Source organism: Loxodonta africana, chromosome X (genome assembly GCF_030014295.1).
Source record: "Loxodonta africana isolate mLoxAfr1 chromosome X, mLoxAfr1.hap2, whole genome shotgun sequence".
Classification (NCBI taxonomy): Eukaryota; Metazoa; Chordata; class Mammalia; order Proboscidea; family Elephantidae; genus Loxodonta; species Loxodonta africana.
The window spans coordinates 158,873,476-158,894,813 of record NC_087369.1 but is presented as its reverse complement, the minus strand read 5'-3'; the positions used below and the strand labels follow the sequence as shown (position 1 = coordinate 158,894,813).

Genomic DNA, 21,338 nt, shown 5'->3' with positions numbered 1-21,338 from the left:
TGGATTAATGCCAGCCTTGTTGGAGTGAGATGGAATCTCATTGTAGTTTTGATTTGCATTTCTCTAATGGCTAATGATCGTGAGCATTTCCTCATTTATCTGTTAGCTACCTAAATGTCTTCTTTAGAGAAGTGCCTGTTCATATCCTTTGCTCATTTTTTAACTGGGTTATTTGTCTTTTTGTAGTTAGTTTTGCAGTATCATGTAGATTTTAGAGATCAGGTGCTGATGGGAAATGTCATAGCTAAAAACTTTTTCCTACTCTGTAGGTAATCTTTTTACTCTTTTGGTGAAAGCTTTGAATGAGCATAGGTGCTTGATTTTTAGGAGCTCCCAGTTATCCAGTTTCTCTTCTGCATTGTTAGTAATGTTCTGTATACTGTTTATGCCATGTATTAGGGTTCCTAGCATTGTCCCTATTTTTTCTTCCATGATCTTTACTGTTTTAGATTTTATATTTAGCTCTTTGATGCATTTTAAAGTCAGTTTTTGTGCATGGAGTGAGGTATGGGTCTTGTTTCATTTTTTTGCAGATGGATATCCAGTTATGCCAGCACCATTTGTTAAAAAGACTGCCTTTTCACCCATTTAACTGTTTTGGGGCCTTTGTCAAATATCAACCGCTCATATGTGGATGGATTTATGTCTGGATTCTCAATTCTGTTCCATTGGTCTATGTATCTGTTGTACCAGTACGAGGCTGTTTTGACTACTGTGGCTGTATAATAGGTTCTAAAATCAGGCAGAGTGAGGCCTCCCACTTTGTTCTTCTTTTTTCAGTTATGCTTTACTTATCCAGCGCCTCTTTCCCTTCCATATGAAGTTGGTGATTTGTTTCTCCATCTCATTAAAAAATACAGTTGGAATTTGTATCGGAATTGCTTTGTGTGTATACAGCACTTTTGGTAGAATAGACATTTTTACAATGTTAAGTCTTCCTATCAATGAGCAAGGTATGTTTTTCCACTTATGTACGTCTCTTTTGCTTTTTGCGGTAGTGTCTTGTAGTTTTCTTTGTATAGGTCTTTTACGTCTCCGGTAAGATTTATTCCTAAGTATTTTATCTTCTTGGGGGCTCCTGTAAATGGTATTGATTTGGTGATTTCCCTTTCAATGTTCTTTTTGTTGGTGTAGAGGAATCCAACTGATTTTTGTGTGTTTATCTTGTATCCCGATACTCTGCTGAACTCTTCTATTAGTTTCAGTAGTTTTCTGGAGGATTCCTTAGGGTTTTCTGTGTCATCTGCAAATAGAGATACTTTGACTTCTTCCTTGCCAATCTGGATGCCCTTTATTTCTTTATCTAGCCTAATTGCTCTGGCTAGGACCTCCAGCACAATGTTGAATAAGAGTGGTGATAAAGAGCATCCTTGTCTCATTCCCATTCTCAAGGGGAATGCTTTCAGACTCCCTCCATTTAAGATGATGTTGGCTGTTGGCTTTGTATAAATGCCCTTTATTATGTTGAGGAATTTTCCTTCTATTTCTATTTTGCTGAGAGTTTTTATCATGAATGGGTGTTGAACTTTGTCAAATGCCTTTTGTGCATCAATTGATAAGATCGGGTGGTTCTTGTCTTTCATTTTATTTATATGATGGATTACATTAATTTTTTTTCTAATGTTGAACCATCCCTGCATACCTGGTATGAATCCCACTTGGTCATGGTGAATTATTTTTTCACAATTTGTTGAATTCTATTGGCTAGAATTTTGTTGAAGATTTTTGCATCTAAGTTCATGAGGGATGTACGTTTGGAATTTTCGTTTCTTGCGGTGTCTCTACCTGGTTTTGGTATCAGGGATATGCTGGCTTCATAGAATGAGTTTGGAAATATTCCATCCTTTTCTATGCTCTGAAATACCCTTACTAGTAGTGGTGTTAACTCTGCTCTGTAAGTTTGGTAGAACTCTGCAGTGAAGCCGTCCAGGCCAGAGTTTTTTTTGTTGTTGTTGTTGGGAGTTTTTTGATTACCTTTTCAATCTCTTCTTTTGCTGTGGGTTTATTTAGTTTAGCTCTGTTTCTGTTAGTTTAGGTAGGTAGTGTGCCTTGAAATTCATCCATTTCTTCTAGGTTTTCAAATTTGTTAGAGTACAATTTTTCATAGTAAATTGATATGGTTCTTTTAATTTCAGTTCAGTCTGTTGTAATATTGCCCATCTCATTTCTGATTTGGGTTATTTGCTTCCCCTGTTTTTTTGTCAGTTTGGCCAACGGTTTATCAATTTTGTTAATTTTTTCAAAGAATCAAATTTTGGTCTTGTTAACTCTTTCTATTGTGTTTCTGTTCTCTATTTCATTTAATTCTGCTCCAATTTTTATTATTTGCTTTCTCCTGGTGCGTGAGGGTTTCTTTTGTTGCTTTTTATGTGTTCAAGTTGTAGGGATAAGTCTTTGATTTTGACCCTTCCTTCTTTTTGTATGTGTGCATTTATTGATATAAATTGATCTCTGAGCACTGCTTTAGCTGTGTCCCAATGGTTCTGATAGGAAGTGTTTTCATTCTCATTGGATTCTATGAATTTCTTTATTCCATCCTCGATGTCTTCTATAACCCAGTCATTTTTGAGCAGGGTATTGTTCAGTTTCCAAGTGTCTGATTTCTTTTCCTGCTTTTCCTGTTATTGTTTTCTACTTTTATGGCCTTATGGTCAGAGAAGATGTTTTGTAATATTTCAATGTCTTGGATTCTGCTAAGGCTTGCTTTATGACATAATATGTGGTCTATTCTAGAGAATGTTCCATGTGCATTGGAAATAAATTATACTCGGCTGCTGCTGGGTGGAGTGTTCTGTATGTCTATGAGGTCAATTTGGTTGATCGTGGCATTTAGATCTTCCGTATCTTTATTGAGCTTCTTTCTGGATGTCCTGTCCTTCACCGAAAGTGGTGTGTTGAAGTCTCCTACTAAATTGTGGAGCTGTGTATTTCACTTTTCAATGCTGTTAGAGTTTGTATTATGTATCTTGCAGCCCTGTCACTGGGTGCATAAATATTTAAATATGGTTATATCCTCCTGGTATATTGTCCCTTTAATCATTATATATAGTGTCCTTCCTTATCCTTTGTGGTGGATTTAACTTTAAAGTCTATTTTATCAGAAATTAATATTGCCACTCCTGCTCTTTTTTGATTGTTGTTTGCTTGATATGTTCTTTTCCAAATTTGAGTTTTAGTTTGTTTGTGTCTCTAAGTCTTTAAGGTGTGTCTCTTGTAGGCAGCATATAGACAGATTGTGTTTTTTTTCATCCATTCTGCCACTCTCTGTCTCTTTATTGGTGCATTTATTCCATTTACATTCAGCGTAATTATGGATAGGTATGAATTTAGTGCTGTCGTTTTGATGTCTTTTTTTGTGTGTTGTTGAAAGCTTATTTTTCCTGCTTAATTTTTTTGTGCTGAGTATTTTTATATATTGTCTTTTTCTCTTATTCATTGTTGTTGATTTAGTTTCTGCTGAGTCTCTATTTTTTTCTTGTATTTCATTTTGATGAGTAGGATTGTTAGTCTCCTTTGTGCTTGCCTTAATATTTACCCCTATTTTTCTACGTTTAAACTTAACTTTTATTTCATTATATCGCCTTGTCTTCTTCTCCATATGAAAGATCTATGACTATGTTTCTCAGTCCCACTTTATTGTTTTAATGTTGTCTTCTTTTACAGAATGACACTTCTATTTCCCTGTTTTGAGCGTTTTTTATCTTGATTTATTTTTGTGATTTCTCTATCTGGGTTGACATCTGATTGCTCCGTCCAGTGTTCTAGTCTTGGGTTAATATCTGATATTATTGATTGTCTAACCAGAGAATTCCCTTGCAGTTTTGGTTTGGTTTTTATGAATTCCCTAAACTTCTGTTTATCTGGAAATGTCCTAGTTTTTACTTCATATTTGAGAGACGGTTTTGTTGGATATATGATTCTTGGCTGGCAAATTTTTTCCTTCATTTTTTTTATGTAAGTCATCCCATTGCCTTCTTGCCTGCATGGTTTCTGCTGAGTAGTCCAAGCTTATAGACTGTCCTTTTTAGGTGACTTTTTGTTTATCCCTACCTGCACTTAAAATTCTCTCTTTATCTTTGGTTTTGGCAAGTTTGATTATAATATGTCTTGGTGACTTTCTTTTAACATCTACCTTATGTGGAGTTCTATGGGCATCTTGGACGGATATCTTCTCATCTTTCATGATATCAGGGAAGTTTTCTGCCAACAAATCTTCAACAATTCTCTCTGTATTTTCTGTTATCCCTCCCTGTTCTAGTACTCCAATCACTCGCAGGTTATTTCTCTTGATAGAATCCCACATGATTCTTAGGGTTTCCTCATTTTTTTTTAATTCTTTTATCTGATTTTTCTTCATATATATTGGTGCCAAGTGCTTTATCTTCAGTCTCACCAATTCTGCCTTCCACTTGCTCAGTTCTGCTCCTCTGACTTTCTACTGAGTTGTCTAATTCTGAAATATTATTGTTAATCTTCTGAATTTCTGATTGCTATCTCTCTATGGATTCTTGCAGCTCATGATATTTTTCATTATGTTCTTGAATAACCTTTTTAATTTCTTCAATTGCTTTATCTGTGTGTTCCTTGGCTTGCTCTGCATATTGCCTGATCTCCTTCCCGATCTCATTCCTGATGTCTTGAAGAGTTCTGTATATTAATCGTTTGTATTCTGCATCTGGTAATTCCAGAAAATCACCTTCATCCAGAGGATCCCTTGATTCTTTGTTTTGAGAGCTTGTTGAAGCAATCATGTTCTGCTTCTTTATGTGATTTGATATTGACTGTTGTCTCCAAGCCACCTATAAGTTATAGTATTAGTTTATTTTATGTTTGCTCACTGTATCCTAGTTTCTTGCTTTGTTTTGTTTTGATATGCCCAAACAGGTTGCTTGAGTGAGCTAGCTTGATAATTTTTGCCTTTGAAGCTCTAACATCCTGTCAACAGATGGCTAGAGCTGTTATCAGGTATATCATTCCAGGAGTCCATTCACTTTTCTTGTATGGATTAAGCCTAGGTGTCCAGGTAGTTGGTCATCAAGTGTGTGGTACAGGCTCTGTCCTAAAGTCTTGGAGAGTCAGGGGTGATTGGTGTAGGTATCTGTATCTCGTTGCAGCAGGGTGTCACACTCTGAACGAGACAGGGAACTGACAACCATCCTCCAAGTGTCTGAGAGGAAAGTGCATTCCTGTTCCCTAGAGTGCACAGGTGGGAGGGTTCTGCAGATGGACCATGGGCACCCAATGGTTTTGGTTCTAAGGACTGGGAGGTACCAGTTATCCTTGGGCCACTGTTGTGGGTGGCTGGGTGACCTGAGTGGAGCCACCAGTCTTTAGGCCCCTGATGTAGGACCCTGTTTAATGGACAAAGCAGTGTCACACTTCGAAAACCCACCTCTCCACTGCACAGCTGAAACAGTTGCAGTCTGCCCACAAGGGCCTATTCTCCTGAAATAGGCCCACACAGGTCCATGCAGGGTGGAAAGGTACACAAAGTCCGCGGACTTTTTATACCTGGACAAGAGCCACTTCTGTCCTGAGCTCCCCAGGTTAGTGGAGCTGGCAGTTTATCTTTTCCCCTAATTGTGTATTGATTCCTTCTCCAAGACCGGGCGAATGGCTTAGGGCATGCAGCAGGATCTCTCTCAGGCCCGGGGGAATTGGAAGCCACTGAAGCTGGCTTGGGGGCTGGGGACATGGTGAAATATATGCAAGTACTTAGCCTTTGCCGAGAGCAGTTCCAGAGGTGTGAGTGTGCTGTGCGGCTGGCTGTTTCTCCCTGAGGAAATTGCGGTCAAACATTACCACCAGCCCACTGTCGTCTTTCCTGGGAATGGTGCCTGAGGCCTCCCGGTGATTCAGCTCCGGCAATTCCTCTCTGCTTCTGAACCATATCTCCTTCCCTCTGCCACTCAGTCCGTTTTCTTACCTTGGTTTTGATGTTCAGGGCTCCTAGCTTGTCATAAATATAATCGTTTCACTTGTTTTTTCAGGTCTTTATTGTAAGAGGGTTCACCGGAAGTGTCTGACTACTCTATCATCTTGGCCCCACCTCTGTGTTCATTTTTACAAGAAAACAATAAAACACTAAATACCACAAAAGCCTAAATTATATATTTTTGGTATAGATAAATAGCACTAATAGGAATCCATACAAGTAATGAGAAACTTTTTAGAACACAAGGGATAGGAGTTAGGCATGATATTTTTATAGAGAGAGGGCTGAGCCATAGATACAACAATTGTTATTAATAGTTCCAGTAAGTACCTCAAAAGGAAACATAAGATTTATAAAAAGAAAAACAGCTGGTAATAGGGAACCCAGGGTTGAGAAGGGAGGGTGTTGACATGTTGTGGGGTTGTTAACCAATGTCATAAAACAATGTGTGTAGTAACTGTTTGATGAGAAACTAGTTTGTTCTGTAAGCCTTCATCTAAAGTACAATAAAAAAAGAAAAACAAAGAATTTGAGAAAAATTCCCAAGTAGGAGGCATTTTAAGTACCAGAGATCTCTTAAGAAGTAATGAGCTTACATTGCTCCATTTTGGCCTGAAGCCTGAGTTTGTATAGTTTAGAAAACCTCTCACTGAAGCTTTCATATGAAATATTTTTCCAGACTTACTACTGTATCCAGTTTTTCTTCTGAAGTTTTTATTAATAAAGACCGAAGTCTTCATTAGTTAAAATCACATAATTTTTGAACCAGGTATTGGAGATGGTATTCAATCTCTTCATTTAGAGATGAAGTCTAGAGAGATGCAGTGTTGAAAAGATGGGATTTCCACAGATGAACATTTAGAAAAAAAAAAGACAGTATGTGGCAATACCTCAATTACCTAGCATCCATAAGTGCATGCCCGCAATTTACACGGACCCATCAGAAGCCAAGGAAAAACACAATGAAGGAACTTTACCCAAAAGAACCAAGGAGAAACGAACTCCGATCATAAAAGCCATGCCCTACAAATGCTGAACAGCTCAAGGAACAGCAATGACCCAAACAGTAAGACAAAACCTTTAGAGGAAAGCGTCACAGTGCTAAATCAAAACACTAAGGCACCATCACCAGCCCAGGCATCAAAACCCAATGGGGATCCCAAATTCCCATTATGCCCTAAAACAATGACCGCCCTGAAGAATCATTCATATCCCAAATAAAAGCAATTCAGTCAAACTTAAGTAGCTTTTTTTAAACCAGAATCTGTAAGTATTAAAGATTCTTTCAAATCCTAAATCTAGCAATTAATTACAATGGATTAGTAAACACGTTCAAGGCTGTCATTGTGCAGTGTAGGCTCATCAGGAATATACGTTTCTTCAGTAACTTAGTTTGCTTATTGGTGCACTTTTTGCCTTAATCTGCATGTATTTTTGCTTGTTTTAATTCAGGAATCTGGATTTTCTGCTCACTGTTATTTCTAAAGAGTTAGCTTCACTGTACTTCTGGGTTGTCAATCTTTCTCTTTTCTCCATATGTAGTGAGGGCTTTTGCTTATTTATTTTGGTTTTTGATTTGGGGTTTTTTTGGTCCATAACTATTACACTTATCTCTATTGACTTCAATGCTCGTCCTGCTCAGAAAAGAATATGTTGTAAATGAGAGGAGTGGCTAAAATGCCAACCGTATCATCTCTATCACTTTGCTCCACCCCATTTCTCCACACATATCTAAGAGCTTCTACTGCTCAAAAATTGACCTTAAAAGAAAATGCAGCCTTCCAAACAAAACAAGATGGCATAGATCCATTTTTCCCTGCTCCTCCCACTAAGCACAACTATAAACCCTGGAAATGGTACAAGGGGAAACCAAAGGAGAATTACAGAAGGTGATAAGAAGAAAGTAAACTGGTTTGGGACCCCAGACCTGGAGGCAAAACATAGCAGCAGGGCCAACTTGCCTCTCTTGACCCAATATAAGAAGGTGACCCAGGACCTCCCTTTCCTGACCCTCAACCTAGAAACAGAAGGCAGCCCAACTATGCTCCTTTCTCCACTGGAATAAAGGGGAGTTTATCTGACTACATCAGGCAAGCCAGACACCACTATCAAGGGGGGACTAATTGAGAGCCCTGCTAAAAATAAGCAGCCAGAGACAGCCCTCTGCTTCTCTGTCAGGCCTGTGATTCCCCTTACCAACACTAGAAGACTCCAGTGGCTGGGCAGAGCCTGGAACAGGAAGACTATTGCTCCTGCAGCCCCACGACTCTCCTCACTTTCCCAGAGACACCAAAGTGAGCAGGTGTAACAGGAAAAAGGGACTCAGTAACAGCAAGTGGCCCAGTCAGAAAGCTTGGGCCAAGACTCTTCTTCCCTTCCAAGAGGCACCAGAGAACCCAAGGAGGACAGGTAGGGAGATCCCACCACACCCCTTCTCTACTGAGAAACACACGGCAGCCTGGCCTGGGGAAAACCCCTTCTGCTTCCTCAGGCAGCACTAGCAGGGACAGGTGGAAGCCCAAGAGGCACCAGATAAAGTAAGTAGACCAAAATAACACCACAGAAGCCTCTGAAAATTAAACTGTGTTTGGAAGCACAGCAATGAAAAAGAAACAAACTATTAATACATGCAAGAGCCTGGATGAATCTCCAGAGAAGTATGCTGAGTGAAAAAAGCCAATCCGAGAAAGTTCCGTACTCTATGATTCCATTTATATAACATTTTCGAAGTGACAAAGTTTTAGAAATGGAGGAAAGATTAGTGGTTGCCAGGGGTTAGGGTTGGAAGAGTGAAGGAATGGGGGAGAGGGTGATTATAAAAAAGCAGCATGAGCGATCTTTGTGGCATTAGAGTTGTTCCCATATCTTGACTATGGCGAAGGATACGCGAACCCACACAGGTGAAAAAAAATTGTATAGAATTTATGACACACACATACAAAAATGGCTACAAGTAAAACTTGGGTAATTAGAACAAGATTGGTGAATTGTATCAATGTCAATCTTCTGGTTGGGTTATACTATAGTTTTGTAAAATGTTACCATTGGGGGAAACCGGGCAAAGTGTACAAGGGATCTCTAACTGCGTTGTGAATCTACAATTATCTCAATACAACTTTCAATTAAAAAAGAAAGCAAATGCAAAAATCCCACATTGCACAGGTAGTTGCACCATAACCGAACGCACATTCACACCGGGACATAGAGTCAACCTCCATCTTTGGAGGGCTGGCAAACATGTTTTGCCCAACTCATTCTGTTCCCATGGTGAACAAGTGATCGCTTGCACAAATGATTTACAGGGGCCTTGCTGTCTCTGTATTTTAAAGTGGAGATAATCCATGCTAATTTACAGGGGCCTGTGGACTTAATTGCCATTTGCTCCCTCACTCTAGACAAAATTGTATTATTGTAATCATTGGGAGCTGGAGAACAGAGGTATAGAGTAGCTGAATATTTATGAGGCATTTTGTTGCAGATGTACCTGCCAACAGAATATTAAGTAGAACATTTGCTAAGGTACCAAATTCTGGTTGTGATTTGGGTATATCACCTCATATTAAATCTGTGTGTTTTTCGAGCCCACATATTGCATCTGGGTTTTCTTTCAATTACAACCTCCGTAAATATAATTCAGTGTGTTTATTAGATTTCTAAGAGATAATGGTGGCCAGAAACTGCCACAGACAGATCTGCCTGTGGGGAAGAAAAAAAAAATGAAATGAGCATCTTGAAGATGAAGAGAAAAAAATTTCCAAAATGGTGTCTGCATTCAGTCTCCAGGAAAAGACATGAAAAATGAACCCTGCCATAGAGAGAGAATCAGGCTGGTGCTCCCATCTCAGAGTCTATAGGAGACCGTCACCCTGCTCAGGGGAATACAAATCAGGAGGCTTTGAGCGAACTACAAACAGCTCCTGCTTATCTTTAGAGATGAAAAACGAAGGTAGCACAGAGAATTGATGCACAAGGACAAAACTAAATTGCGTTTTAGCTAGTGAAGTCCATCACTATGCACCCTGTCCTATCAGAGCTGGTAATTGCATAGACGGCTTAAATAGTGGGTCGAACAAAGGCTTTCGAAAGTACATAAACTATGTAATCAGCCCCTGCATAGTTTAAGTATGGTCAGTTTGCAGAGCAACTCAAAACAGCTGGAGCATTAGATCAATTAATAAACCTAGCAAAACAATGGCCCCATGAATACAGGGACCCTAGGTTTTGATACATGGTGGATTTCCAAGAAGGGACTCAGTTCATGTCACTGCATTCCTTTAAATAAAGGGGATTTCTCATATGTATAACTAAGAATAATTTTTTGTATATGCCCTTGGGAGCCTCTTGGTCTTCATATGTTCCCAAGTCAGAACGAATCCTTTGATGGATCATGTGTCTGAGCTGAGATGAAGAAATTAGGCTCACCATACCTAGAGAGGAGCTTTAGTCTGTGATCAGTCTTTAATGGTCGCCTCAAGAAATTTCTTGTCTAATTCTATCACCACCCATTACTTTAAAAATCCTGTAGACTTCCGTTACAGCTAAAAACTGGAAACAACTTAAAAATCCTTCAAAGGGAGCTCGTTGAACAAATTACAGCATATCCAATTCTACTGTACTATTCAGCACCTCCTTCAAATTATAAGATAGCTCTACATTTTCGGATACGGAAAGATTTCTAAAAATATCTTACTAAATGAAAAAAAACAGGTACATACAATGATGATACCAATTATGAAATGAAAACTAATAATATTTACATGTAAATCCAAGTTTTAAATTTTTTCTGCAAGGATGCATAAGAAATTAATAATCATTACTTTTGGGGAGTGGCACTTGGTGTAAGGGATTAAAGAGAATGGAAACTGACCTTTGATTTTATACCTTCAAGTTTTTTTTTTCTTTTGGTATTTTTGGAAATTTTAAATGTGAGTATCTATTACTTTTACTTTAAAAATAAATTAGCTTTAATCAATAATTAATACAATAGCTAGTAAAAACTGATAATTTAAATTGCATAGGGTTATACCCTTTTTACTGAGAAATTCTACTTGTAGGAACGTATCCTATGAAATTACAAGCCCATGTGTACCAAGATGTATGCACAAGGAAATTAATCACAATGTTATTGGTAACTGCAAAAACTTTGAAGCAGCTTACATGCACATCAATGGTGGGTCAGTTAAATAAATTATAGGACATCTATACAATGGAATATAGGCAGCCCTAAAAACGAATGAGGAGGATCTAAATGTACTGACATGCATGTGAAAATATTCAGTTAAAATAAATCAAGTTGTACAAAAATATATATGTACTTATATCTTATTTTTGTTTTCTTAAACTACACACAAATGCACATAAACATACTTATAAATCTGCAGGGGACCCTGGTGGCATAGTACTTAATTGCTACAGCTGCTAACCAAAAGGTCGGCTGTTCAAATCCACCAGGCACTCCTTGGAAACTCTACGGGGTGGTTCTACTCTGTCCCATAGGGTTGCTATGTTTTGGTTCTTTTACAGGAAACCCTGGTGGCGTAGTGGTTAAGTGCTACAGCTGCTAACCAAGAGGGAAGCAGTTCGAATCCACCAGGTGCTCCTTGGAAACTCTATGGGGGCAGTTCTAGCCTGTCCTATAGGGTCACTATGAGTCAAAATCAACTCAACGGCAACAGGCTTGTTTTTTTTGGTTTAATAGGAAAAAAAATCTGAAAAAAAATAGACACCTCTGTGGAAAGGATGAGGGGTAAGTTTTCCTTTATATTTCATATATGTCTGTATTGTCTGAGTCTATTTTATTCATAACCATCATGCACTGCATTTGTAATTTTTAAAAATAAAAGATGCTTTAAAAACAACTCCAGGAGCCAAGATGGCAGAATAGACCCTTCCGGTGAGCCCTCTTTACAACAAAGACCCGAAAAAACAAGTGAAACAAGTATATTTATGACAAGCTAGGAGCCCTGAACATCAAAGGCAAGCTTAGAAAATGAACTGAGGGGCAAGGGGAGGAGGAGACCGTTCAGAAGCGGAGAAGAGTTACTGGACATGAATTGCAGGGAGCCCACAGGCACCATTCCGGGAGCAGCAGTGGGCTGGTAATAGCGTTCGTCAGGAAGAAGCAGCCAGTCCCACAGCCTACTCACACCTCTGGAACCAGAAAAGAATGGCGCTCTTGGCAAAAGCTAAGTACTTGCATATATTTTACCATGCCGCCCCCCACCTGCAAGCCGGCTTCAGTGGCTGAATTCCCTGGGCCTGAGATAGGCCCGGTTGAGCATCTAGAGCCATCCTCCCAGCCTTGGAGAAGGAATAAATTTGCAATTATTTACCAGCTCCGCTAACTGGGGGAGCTCAGGACAGAAGCAGCTGCTGTCTGGGCATAAACGGTCCGTGGACTTTGAGTACCTTTCCCCACTGCACGATCCTGTGTGGGCCTACTTCAGGAGAACAGGCCCTTGTTGACAGACTCCAACCATTTCAGCTGTGCAGCGGAGACATTGGTGTTTGATGTTTGACATTGCTTTGCTTATTAAACAGGGTCCTCACCTACCCACATCAGGGGCCTAAGGACTGGTAGCTCCACTCAGGTCACCCAGCCACCCATGACAGGGGTTCAAAGATAACTGGTACCGCCCAGTCCTTACAACCAAAAACTTTGGGTGCCCATGGTCCGTCTGCAGAACCCACCCACCTCCACGCTCTAGGGAACAGGGACGATTTTACCTCAGAAACACTCGGGGGTTGGTTCTCAGCCCTCTGCCTTGTTCAGAGCATGACCCCCTGCTGCAACCAGATAGAGGTACCTATACCAATCACCCCTGCCCCTCTAAGAGTGTAGGACAGAGCCTGTACCACACACTTGATGATCAGCTACCTGGACACCTGAGCTGAATTCGTACAAGAAAAGTGAATGGACTTACCTGATAACAGCTCTAGCCATCTGGGGACAGGGTGTCAGAGCTCCAAAGGCAAAAATAACCCAGCCAGCTCACTCAAGCAACCCATTTGGGCATATCAAAACAAAACAAAGCAAGAAGCTATGACACAGTAAGCAAACATAAAATAAACTAATACAATAACTTATAGATGGCTCGGAGACAACAGTTAATATCAAGTCACATAAAGAAACAGACCATGATCACCTCAGCAGGCTCTCACAACAAAGAATCCAGGGATCTTCTAGAAGAAAGTGCCTTCCTGGAATTACCAGAGCCAGAATAAAAAAGTTTAATATACAGAACCCTTCAAGACATCAAGAAGGAACAAGCCAAGGAACACACAGATAAATCAATGGAAGAAATTAGAAAGATTATTCAGGAACATAATGAAAAATTTAATTAGCTGGAAAAATCCATAGATAGACAGCAATCAGAAATCCAGAAGATTAACAATAAAATTACAGAGCAAGTGAAAGGCAGAATCAGTGAGATTGAAGATAAAGCAAATGGGACCAATATATTTGAAGAAAAATCAGATAAAAGAATTTAAAAAAATGAAGAAACCTCAAGAATCATGTGGGACTCTATCAAGCGAAATAACCTATGAGTGATTGCAGTACCAGAAAAGGGAGGGACAACAGAAAATACACAGAGAATTGTAGAAGTTTTATTGGCAGAAAACTTCCCTCATATCATGAAAGATGAGAAGGTATCTGTCCAAGATGCTCATCAAACTCCACATAAGGTAGATGTTAAAAGAAAGTCACTAAGACATATCATAATCAAACTTGCCAAATCTAAAGATAAACAAAGAATTTCAAGAGCAAAAAAAAAAAAATCAAAGATAAACAGAGAATTTCAGGAGCAGCAGGGGATAAATGAAAAGTCACCTACAAAGGAGAGCCAATAAGAATAAGTTCGGGCTACTCAGCAGAAACCATGCAGGCAAGAAGGCAATGGGATGACTTATATAAAGAATTGAAGGAAAAAAAATTGCCAACCAAGAATCATATATCCAGCAAAACTGTCTCTTAAATATGAAGGTGAAATTAGGACATTTCCAGATAAACAGAAGTTTAGGGAATTTGTAAAAGCCAAACCAAAACTACAAGAAATACTAAACGGAGTTCTTTGGTTAGAAAGTCAATAATATCAGGTATCAACCCAAGACTAGAACACTGGGCAGAGCAATCAGAAGTCAACCCAGACAGGAAATCAAAAAAATAAATCAAGATTAAAAAAAAATGCTCAGAACAGGGAAACAGTGATGTTATTATGTAAAAGAAGACAACATTAAAACAGTAAAGAGGGGCTAAGAAATGTAGTCATAGATCTTCCATATGGAGAGGAAGATAAGGCGATACAAGGAAATAAAAGTTGGGTTTAAATTTAGAAAAATAGGGGTAAATAATAAGGTAACCACAAAGGAGACAAACTATCCTACTCATCAAAATAAAATACAAGAAAAAAAATACAGACTCAGCAGGAAAAAAATCAACAACAACAAATATGAGGAAAGGACAGTATATAAAGATAATCTACTCAGCACATAAAATTAAGTGGGAAGAAGAAACTGTCAACAACACACACAAAAAAAGAGATCAAAATGATAGCACTAAATTCATACCTATCCATAATTATACTGCATGTAAATGGACTAAATGCACCAATAAAGAGACAGAGAGTGGCAGAATGGATTAAAAAACAAGATCCGTCTATATGCTGCCTACAAGGGACACACCTTAGACTTAGAGACACAAACTAAAACTCAGAGGATGGGAAAAAATATATCAAGCAAACAACAATCCAAAAAGAGCAGGAGTGGCAATATTAATTTCTGACAAAATAGACTTTAAAGTTAAATCCATCTTAAAGGATAAGGAAGGACACTATATAATGATTAAAGGGACAATAGGAGACTTCAACAGACCACTTTTGGTGATGGTACAACCACTTTGGAAATTGACTTGGCGCTTCCTTAAAAAGCTAGAAATAGAACTACCATACGATCCAGCAATCCCACTCCTTGGAATATATCCTAGAGAAATAAGAGCCTTTATACGAACAGACATATGCACACCCATGTTCAATGCAGCACTCTTTACAATACCAAAAAATGGAAGCAACCAAGGTGCCCATCAACAGATGAATGGATAAAATAAATTATGATATATTCACACAATGGAATACTACGCATTGATAAAGAACAGTGATGAATCTGTGAAACATTTCATAACATGGAAGAATCTGGAAGGCCTTATGCTGAGTGAAATTAGTCAGTTGCAAAAGGACAAATATTGTACAAAACCACTATTATAAGAACTCAAGAAATAGTTTAAACAGAGAAGAAAATATTCTTTGATGGTTACAAGAGGGGGGAGGGAGGGAGGGTGGGAGAATAGTATTCACTAATTAGATAGTAGATAAGAACTACTTTAGGTGAAGGGAAAGACAACACACAATACAGGAGAGGTCAGCACAACTGGACAAAACCAAAAGCAAAGAAGTTTCCAGAATAAACTGAATGCTTCAAAGGCCAGCGTAGCAGGGGCAGGGGTTTGGGGACCATGGTTTTAGGGGACATCTAAGTCAATTGGCATAATAAAACCTATTAAGAAAACATTCTGCGTCCCACCTTGGAGAGTGGCGTCTGGGGTCTTAAATGCTAGGAAGCGGCCATCTAAGATTAATCAATTGGTATCAACCCACCTGGATCAAAGGAGAACGAAGAACACCAAGGACACAAGGTAATTATGAGCCCAAGAGACAGAAAAGGCCACCTAAACCAGAGACTACATCAGCCTGAGACCAGAAGAACTAGATGGTGCCCGGCTACAACCGGTGATTGTCCTGACAGGGAACACAAGAAAGAATCCCTGAGGGAGCAGGAGAGCAGTGAGATGCAGACCCCAAATTCTCATAAGACTTAAAGGTCTGACTGAGACTAGAAGGACCCCGGTGGTCATGGCCCCCAGAACTTCTGTTGGCCCCGGACAGGAACCATTCCCGAAGCCAACTCTTCAGACATGGATTGGACTGGACAATGGGTTGGAGAGGGATGCTGTTGAGGAGGGAGCTTCTTGGATCAGGTGGACCCTTGAGACTATGTTGGCATCTCCTGCCTGGAGGGGAGAGGAGAAGGTGGAGGGGGTTAGAAGCTGACGAAAAGGACACGAAAAGAGCGAGCGAAGGGAGAGTGCAGGCTGTCTCATTAGGGGGAAAGTAATTGGGAGTGTGTAGCAAGGTGTATATGGGTTTTTGTGAGAGACTGACTTGATTTGTAAACTTTCACTTAAAGCACAATAAAATTTTTTTTCAAAAAAGCGATAGGAAGAGAAAGAAGAGATTTCTGTCTGAGAAAGAATTTTAAAAATTGGATTTGTTTGCCCTTAGCCTGGGCGTGAAGACCCATTACTGACTAAATTCTTCCTGTTTCATCTGGATACACAAAGATGGGCTAGAGTTGGTAACTGGGCGGAACTGGCCCCTGATAGTGTATCTATCTTCACTTATTAAAGTTAGACCAATGCTATTTTCTCTGTACTGAGTTTTATCAGAGACATTTTAAAGTACTCTTTACTTGCTTGCTAGAAAGCATCTGGGCATTTGTGAGTGTTTTCATGGATTTTTACCCATGGTCATAAAAAAAAACATAAGGTTCTTTTTTTTTTTTTTAGCACCATTTCACTTCCTGATGTAATTGTTGATTAATTTTCAGATCACTCTATAAATCATGTTTTCCATGTCAGGCTGTCATACACACATTGAGTGTCCTGCAGAGTTGAAAAAATAAAAATTATGCTTCCTTCTCATTAAAAGAAAAAAACAACTCCAAAACTAAGTTACTAATGATTTACTGTTATTTTTATTTATCTCTGTTTAAATATTCCTGAGACATCTCCAAGTATAGTGCATACATATTTGTTAAACCCTGGTAGAGCTCACTTTTCAGACAATGTTCCCCGAAAGCCTTGTTCTCATGAATATATACATATGTGTGTATGTGTAAATAAATTTATTGAGATTTGTAACCTAGCAATGTGCTCTTTAAAATGTATTTTTTAAAGGTCCTAATTCCTATGGACCAGAAATACCAATTTATTAGGAAAAAGCTGAAGGTAGACATTTTGCAGTTGCCCATATTTATTCATATAATTGCCTCCTTTTTCCTAGCTGTCATGGAGCCAAGACAGATGTAGGAGAACTTCTTTGGCGTTACAGCTCCTTCAATGGTGAGATGGGTAGTGTCAGCATCTGATAGCCTAATGTCTCCAGGTGGGTTATCAGCACCAGCAACTCCCTTCAAAAGAAGCTTCTAAGACAGTGGTTCATAACCTTTTAGGGCCATAGACTCTCTTAAGATAGTCCTGCATGGTGTGGGGGTGAAAAGAACATGGGCTGTGCAGCCAGACAAATCTTTGTTCAAATCCCAGCTCCACTGTTCAGTTGATGAGTGACCTGAGGCAATTTACTTATCCTCCCTGAGCTTCTCTTCCACCATCCATAAAATGCCTGGCACATGGTATGAACTTAGTAAAAGGCAGCAATTATCATATTATTATTTTATTATTATTATTATTTTAGAATGTGCTAGAAAGTAAAGTCTTGGTCCTCAGGTGGGAAAAAAACCTTGCATTTTTAGGGTGTTGTGTACAATTTCAAGGGCTTCACCAACTCCTTGAAGACCATTCTGGACTCCAGGCTAGGAACCCCTGGATTAAGGTTTGGAAAGAACACTTAAAGAAACCTGAATAGTAGAGATAATGTTTTCTACCCTTGTTGCTTGATTGTCATTTTTAGGTTGTGCTTTCTTTGTTTGTTACTGTGTAGGGTTAATTGTGTATTATGCCTACCAGGACTCAATCAGACCAAGAGGCTCGATTATACATTAAAAAGTGTACAAAAAAGAAAAATAAATGAGGGTTGTCTAGCACGTATCAGTTAGATTTAGCTAATTACCAGCTAAGGGGTTAAGAAAAGCCACGGCCGTTAGCTGGCCAGATCATGTTCTCAAAGATTACTGTCAAGTATATGGATTCAATAGGACCATGCTTCCGGTTCCTTAGATCAAAGATAAAGTTATTTTAGACTGCTTTGGGTGAGCTGTTCAGGCTTAACCTACTAGCCTCTAGTTCAGTTTTATAATCAGAGCTGGCTAGGACTATCATTTTTAAGGCTCCAGAAAAGAAAAATCAAATGCCTTCAGGTAGTTGCACAAAGGAATAGCTTTCCTGTTTTTCTGCATTGGTCTGATCTCAAAAAAACACAGAAATTCCCTGGAAAGTGCCTCTGCCGTTAACTCAAACAGCATCCAGACTGTTGGTGAAAACATATCCCCATAGTCTGTGAGAGCCCTGAGGCATAAATCTGCCCCTATTCCTTCCCTACCCCCACAAAAAAAAAAAACCCATAAGGGTAGTAAATAATATCTGTCTATGAATGGATGAACATTTCAGGAATGGAGAAAAATTTAAAAACCCTATCCTGATGCTATCATCACTGGTGTTACCCACACTTCAGGATTGCTGCTGAAGATGGTGGAGAGGACTGGAGTGGAAGGGAAGGTGGGATTGTACAGAGAAAAACAATCCAATATTTCCATCTCAAAGTGGGAGAGAAGAAGAAAAATATACATGGAATTCCAGGAAGCCAGTTTTCATACAAGAACTCGATTCCAAACATTTCTCAATGTTATCATTGCTCTAAAAAAAAATTGAATTAGTTTATAAATACCATTACCCACCAAAAGGAGATAAGGATCCTTAGTAAAATGGCTGATTCTTGGGCTGAGCAGGAAAAGTACAAGATAAGCATGGAACATCTTGTGCTAAAAAGTAAGGACATGCTCAAAAAATGATGGGAACCTATCAAAAGGACATGGGAGCCAACTGGCCAAATCGGGGTCAATTCGAGCATCAAAATAAATGATAGTAACAGATGGTAAACCATTGAATAAAATAAGAATTCATGAATTCATATTGATGGAAACAAACACGTGAATGAATGACTGAGTAAACGTGGAGGTAGAGGAATCTCTTTCTTACAGTGGAACGCCAACTAAGAAAGGTAGAAAGAATGATGGAGGTTTAAAAACCATCCGAGTGTTAAGTGATTCAGGCAAGAATCAACCGTAGATGCAAAACTATTGGGTGAAAGTTTGATGAAGAACAGGATACTTACAGAGCCTCCAAATAGCTCGCCAGAAATTACCTACTAATTGCAAAGAAAAAAATAGTAACTTTTCAGTGGAGAGATCTGGCAGACATCACCAGAATCAAGTGATCAAATTTCTCATCACCAGTAATGAGACAAATTGGCATCTCATATCTCCTGATGTGAACTCAACATCACTTCTGTGGTATTCTTAGAAAAATGCCTTACCTGCCTCTGATCATGAGGATATATTAGACAAACCCAAGTTGAGGAACGTTCTATAAAATAACAGGACTGTAGGATAAAAATGTCTAGTCTAAAGAGATATGATAAATAAGCACCTTGTGTGATCCTAAATTGGATCCTGGGCCAAGGGGGAAAGAGGGAAATGATTAGGACAATTGACTAAATTTGAATATAGACTGTGGATTCGATATTGTATCAATGTTAAATGTCCTGATTTTAATAATTGTACTGTGATTATATAAAAGAATGCCCTTATTCTTAGGAAATATGCAATGAGATATTTTTAGGGGTAACAAAGCATCATGTCTGCAACTTATTCTCAAATGCTTCAGAAACCAATTGTGTGTGTGTGTATGTCTGGAGGAGGAGTGGAGGGAGGGAAAAAGAGAGAGATAGAGAAGACCATAAAGCATACGGGGAAATGTTAACGGTTGGTTAATCTGGGTAGAGTATATGGGAATTCTTTGTTCTATTCTTGAAATTTTTCTGTAAATTTGCAATTATATCAAAATGACAGGTAAAAGAAAAGAATATTCACTCTACATTAAAAAATAGATTACAAAACTGTGGCAACCCTGGGACCCTCTGAGGAAAACAGAGCCTTGGTCTAGGAGAGGGTTATTTGGAGTAACAAGCAGAGGAGTATGCTACCAATGCTACCCTTACAAAGGAAGGAAATTCATAAGTTACTCACAGCAGCGCAGTCTCTTGTCAACAGTTGGGATGATTTTGTTGATGAGCCAAGCATCTTCTTCCCAACTAACTACATTTCCTTCTAAACACTTCATAAATTCCTCGTTTTCCAGGATGTGGTCCCAGAGTTGAAAATAGTATAAGCTGCCGGTGAAGCTCCGCACTATACTTTTAACCTGGCTGTGCCCATTCTTGGGAAAGTGTCCTAGGACTACAGTCCCATTAGGTGTCAGGTTTTGTGGTTGATCCATCGTTACCAGTAGCCTTTCTTTATTCAGGAAGAGCTCTAATTTGCCCTTCACACCATCCCTCATCAAGCATACCGTGTGCCATTGAAATGGAGTCAGGTGGTAATGGATATAAAAGATCTTGCCCAAGTTGTATAATATTAGTCGGTGGTGGTCTCCTGCAAGTCCAAGGTCTATGTCTTCTCTGCCCAGGAAGGTATTATTAGTAATATAGGAGAAGGCTATCCAATCACTCAAGTGGTCATCCGTGAATAGCAAGTCCATGCATACTGTGAATCGGCTGAGTTCAGGAGTAGTGCTGTGCAGGATTACATATGTGTCACCTCTTTCGTAAAAATCCAGCTTTTTTCCTTTCAGCGAAAGTGCATCTGTCCAAATTCGGGGAAGGAGAAAGAAAAAGCAAATGAAATTTTAGTTTAAAAAACGTTATCATCTTCTTTGGCTAAATAGTCAAATCCAGATTATACAACACTATTATGAGTCAATATCAGTGCAAATAAGGCAAAATAGTAGATGTACAAAAATCATCTCTATTTGACAATGGCATGTGATTTTTTTTTTTGGCAGAAGAGGTTCTTTCTAATTACATTTTTCTGGGCCAATATGAAAAGTTAGATTCGTGTTCCCAGAGCACACACCAGCTGGACAATTTGGAGAGGCAATCGGAAGTGTGTGGCTAGTAGAGGGAGGGCAAAGAAAAGGCAGCTGGGACTTAAAATGTGCTGCACTTAACCCTCACTCCAATAATCAGAAGATAACAATTTCCATCCACCTAACTGTCTTATCATATTCACGGTGCAACCACATTTTATTTCTCCAATGCCTTTTCCTGAGCCAAATTGTCTGATTTAGTCTACCTCTGGAGAGTGCTTCTCACTGAAAGACATTGACAGAAGCTTGAAGGGTGACCAACTGGACAATAATGAAGTTCCAGGACTTCTATTTGGACTCAGGAGTGGGAAAGATGGCACAGCACTGAGTGTATCCTGGCTTCCCTCCTTCCATCTCCTCACTAAGGGAGCGGTGGTGGCTTTCAGGGGCTCTCCGTGGTCATGGACCCAGTTTAAACGTTGGCTCTGGAGTCAAACAGTATGAGTTGGAATCCCAGCTCTGACGCTCATC

The 21,338-nt window shown here is 39.2% G+C and overlaps 1 protein-coding gene across 1 annotated transcript in view; it reads right to left on the bottom strand.

Moving 5' to 3' along the window:
- ADGRG4 (adhesion G protein-coupled receptor G4) overlaps nt 1-21,338 on the bottom strand; it is a 131,490-nt gene that overhangs the window by 95,255 nt on the left and 14,897 nt on the right. Inside the window, exon 2 of the mRNA XM_064277642.1 lies at nt 19,970-20,584. Coding sequence (XP_064133712.1) covers nt 19,970-20,584 — 615 coding nt within the window. The remainder of the gene's footprint in view (nt 1-19,969; nt 20,585-21,338) is intronic.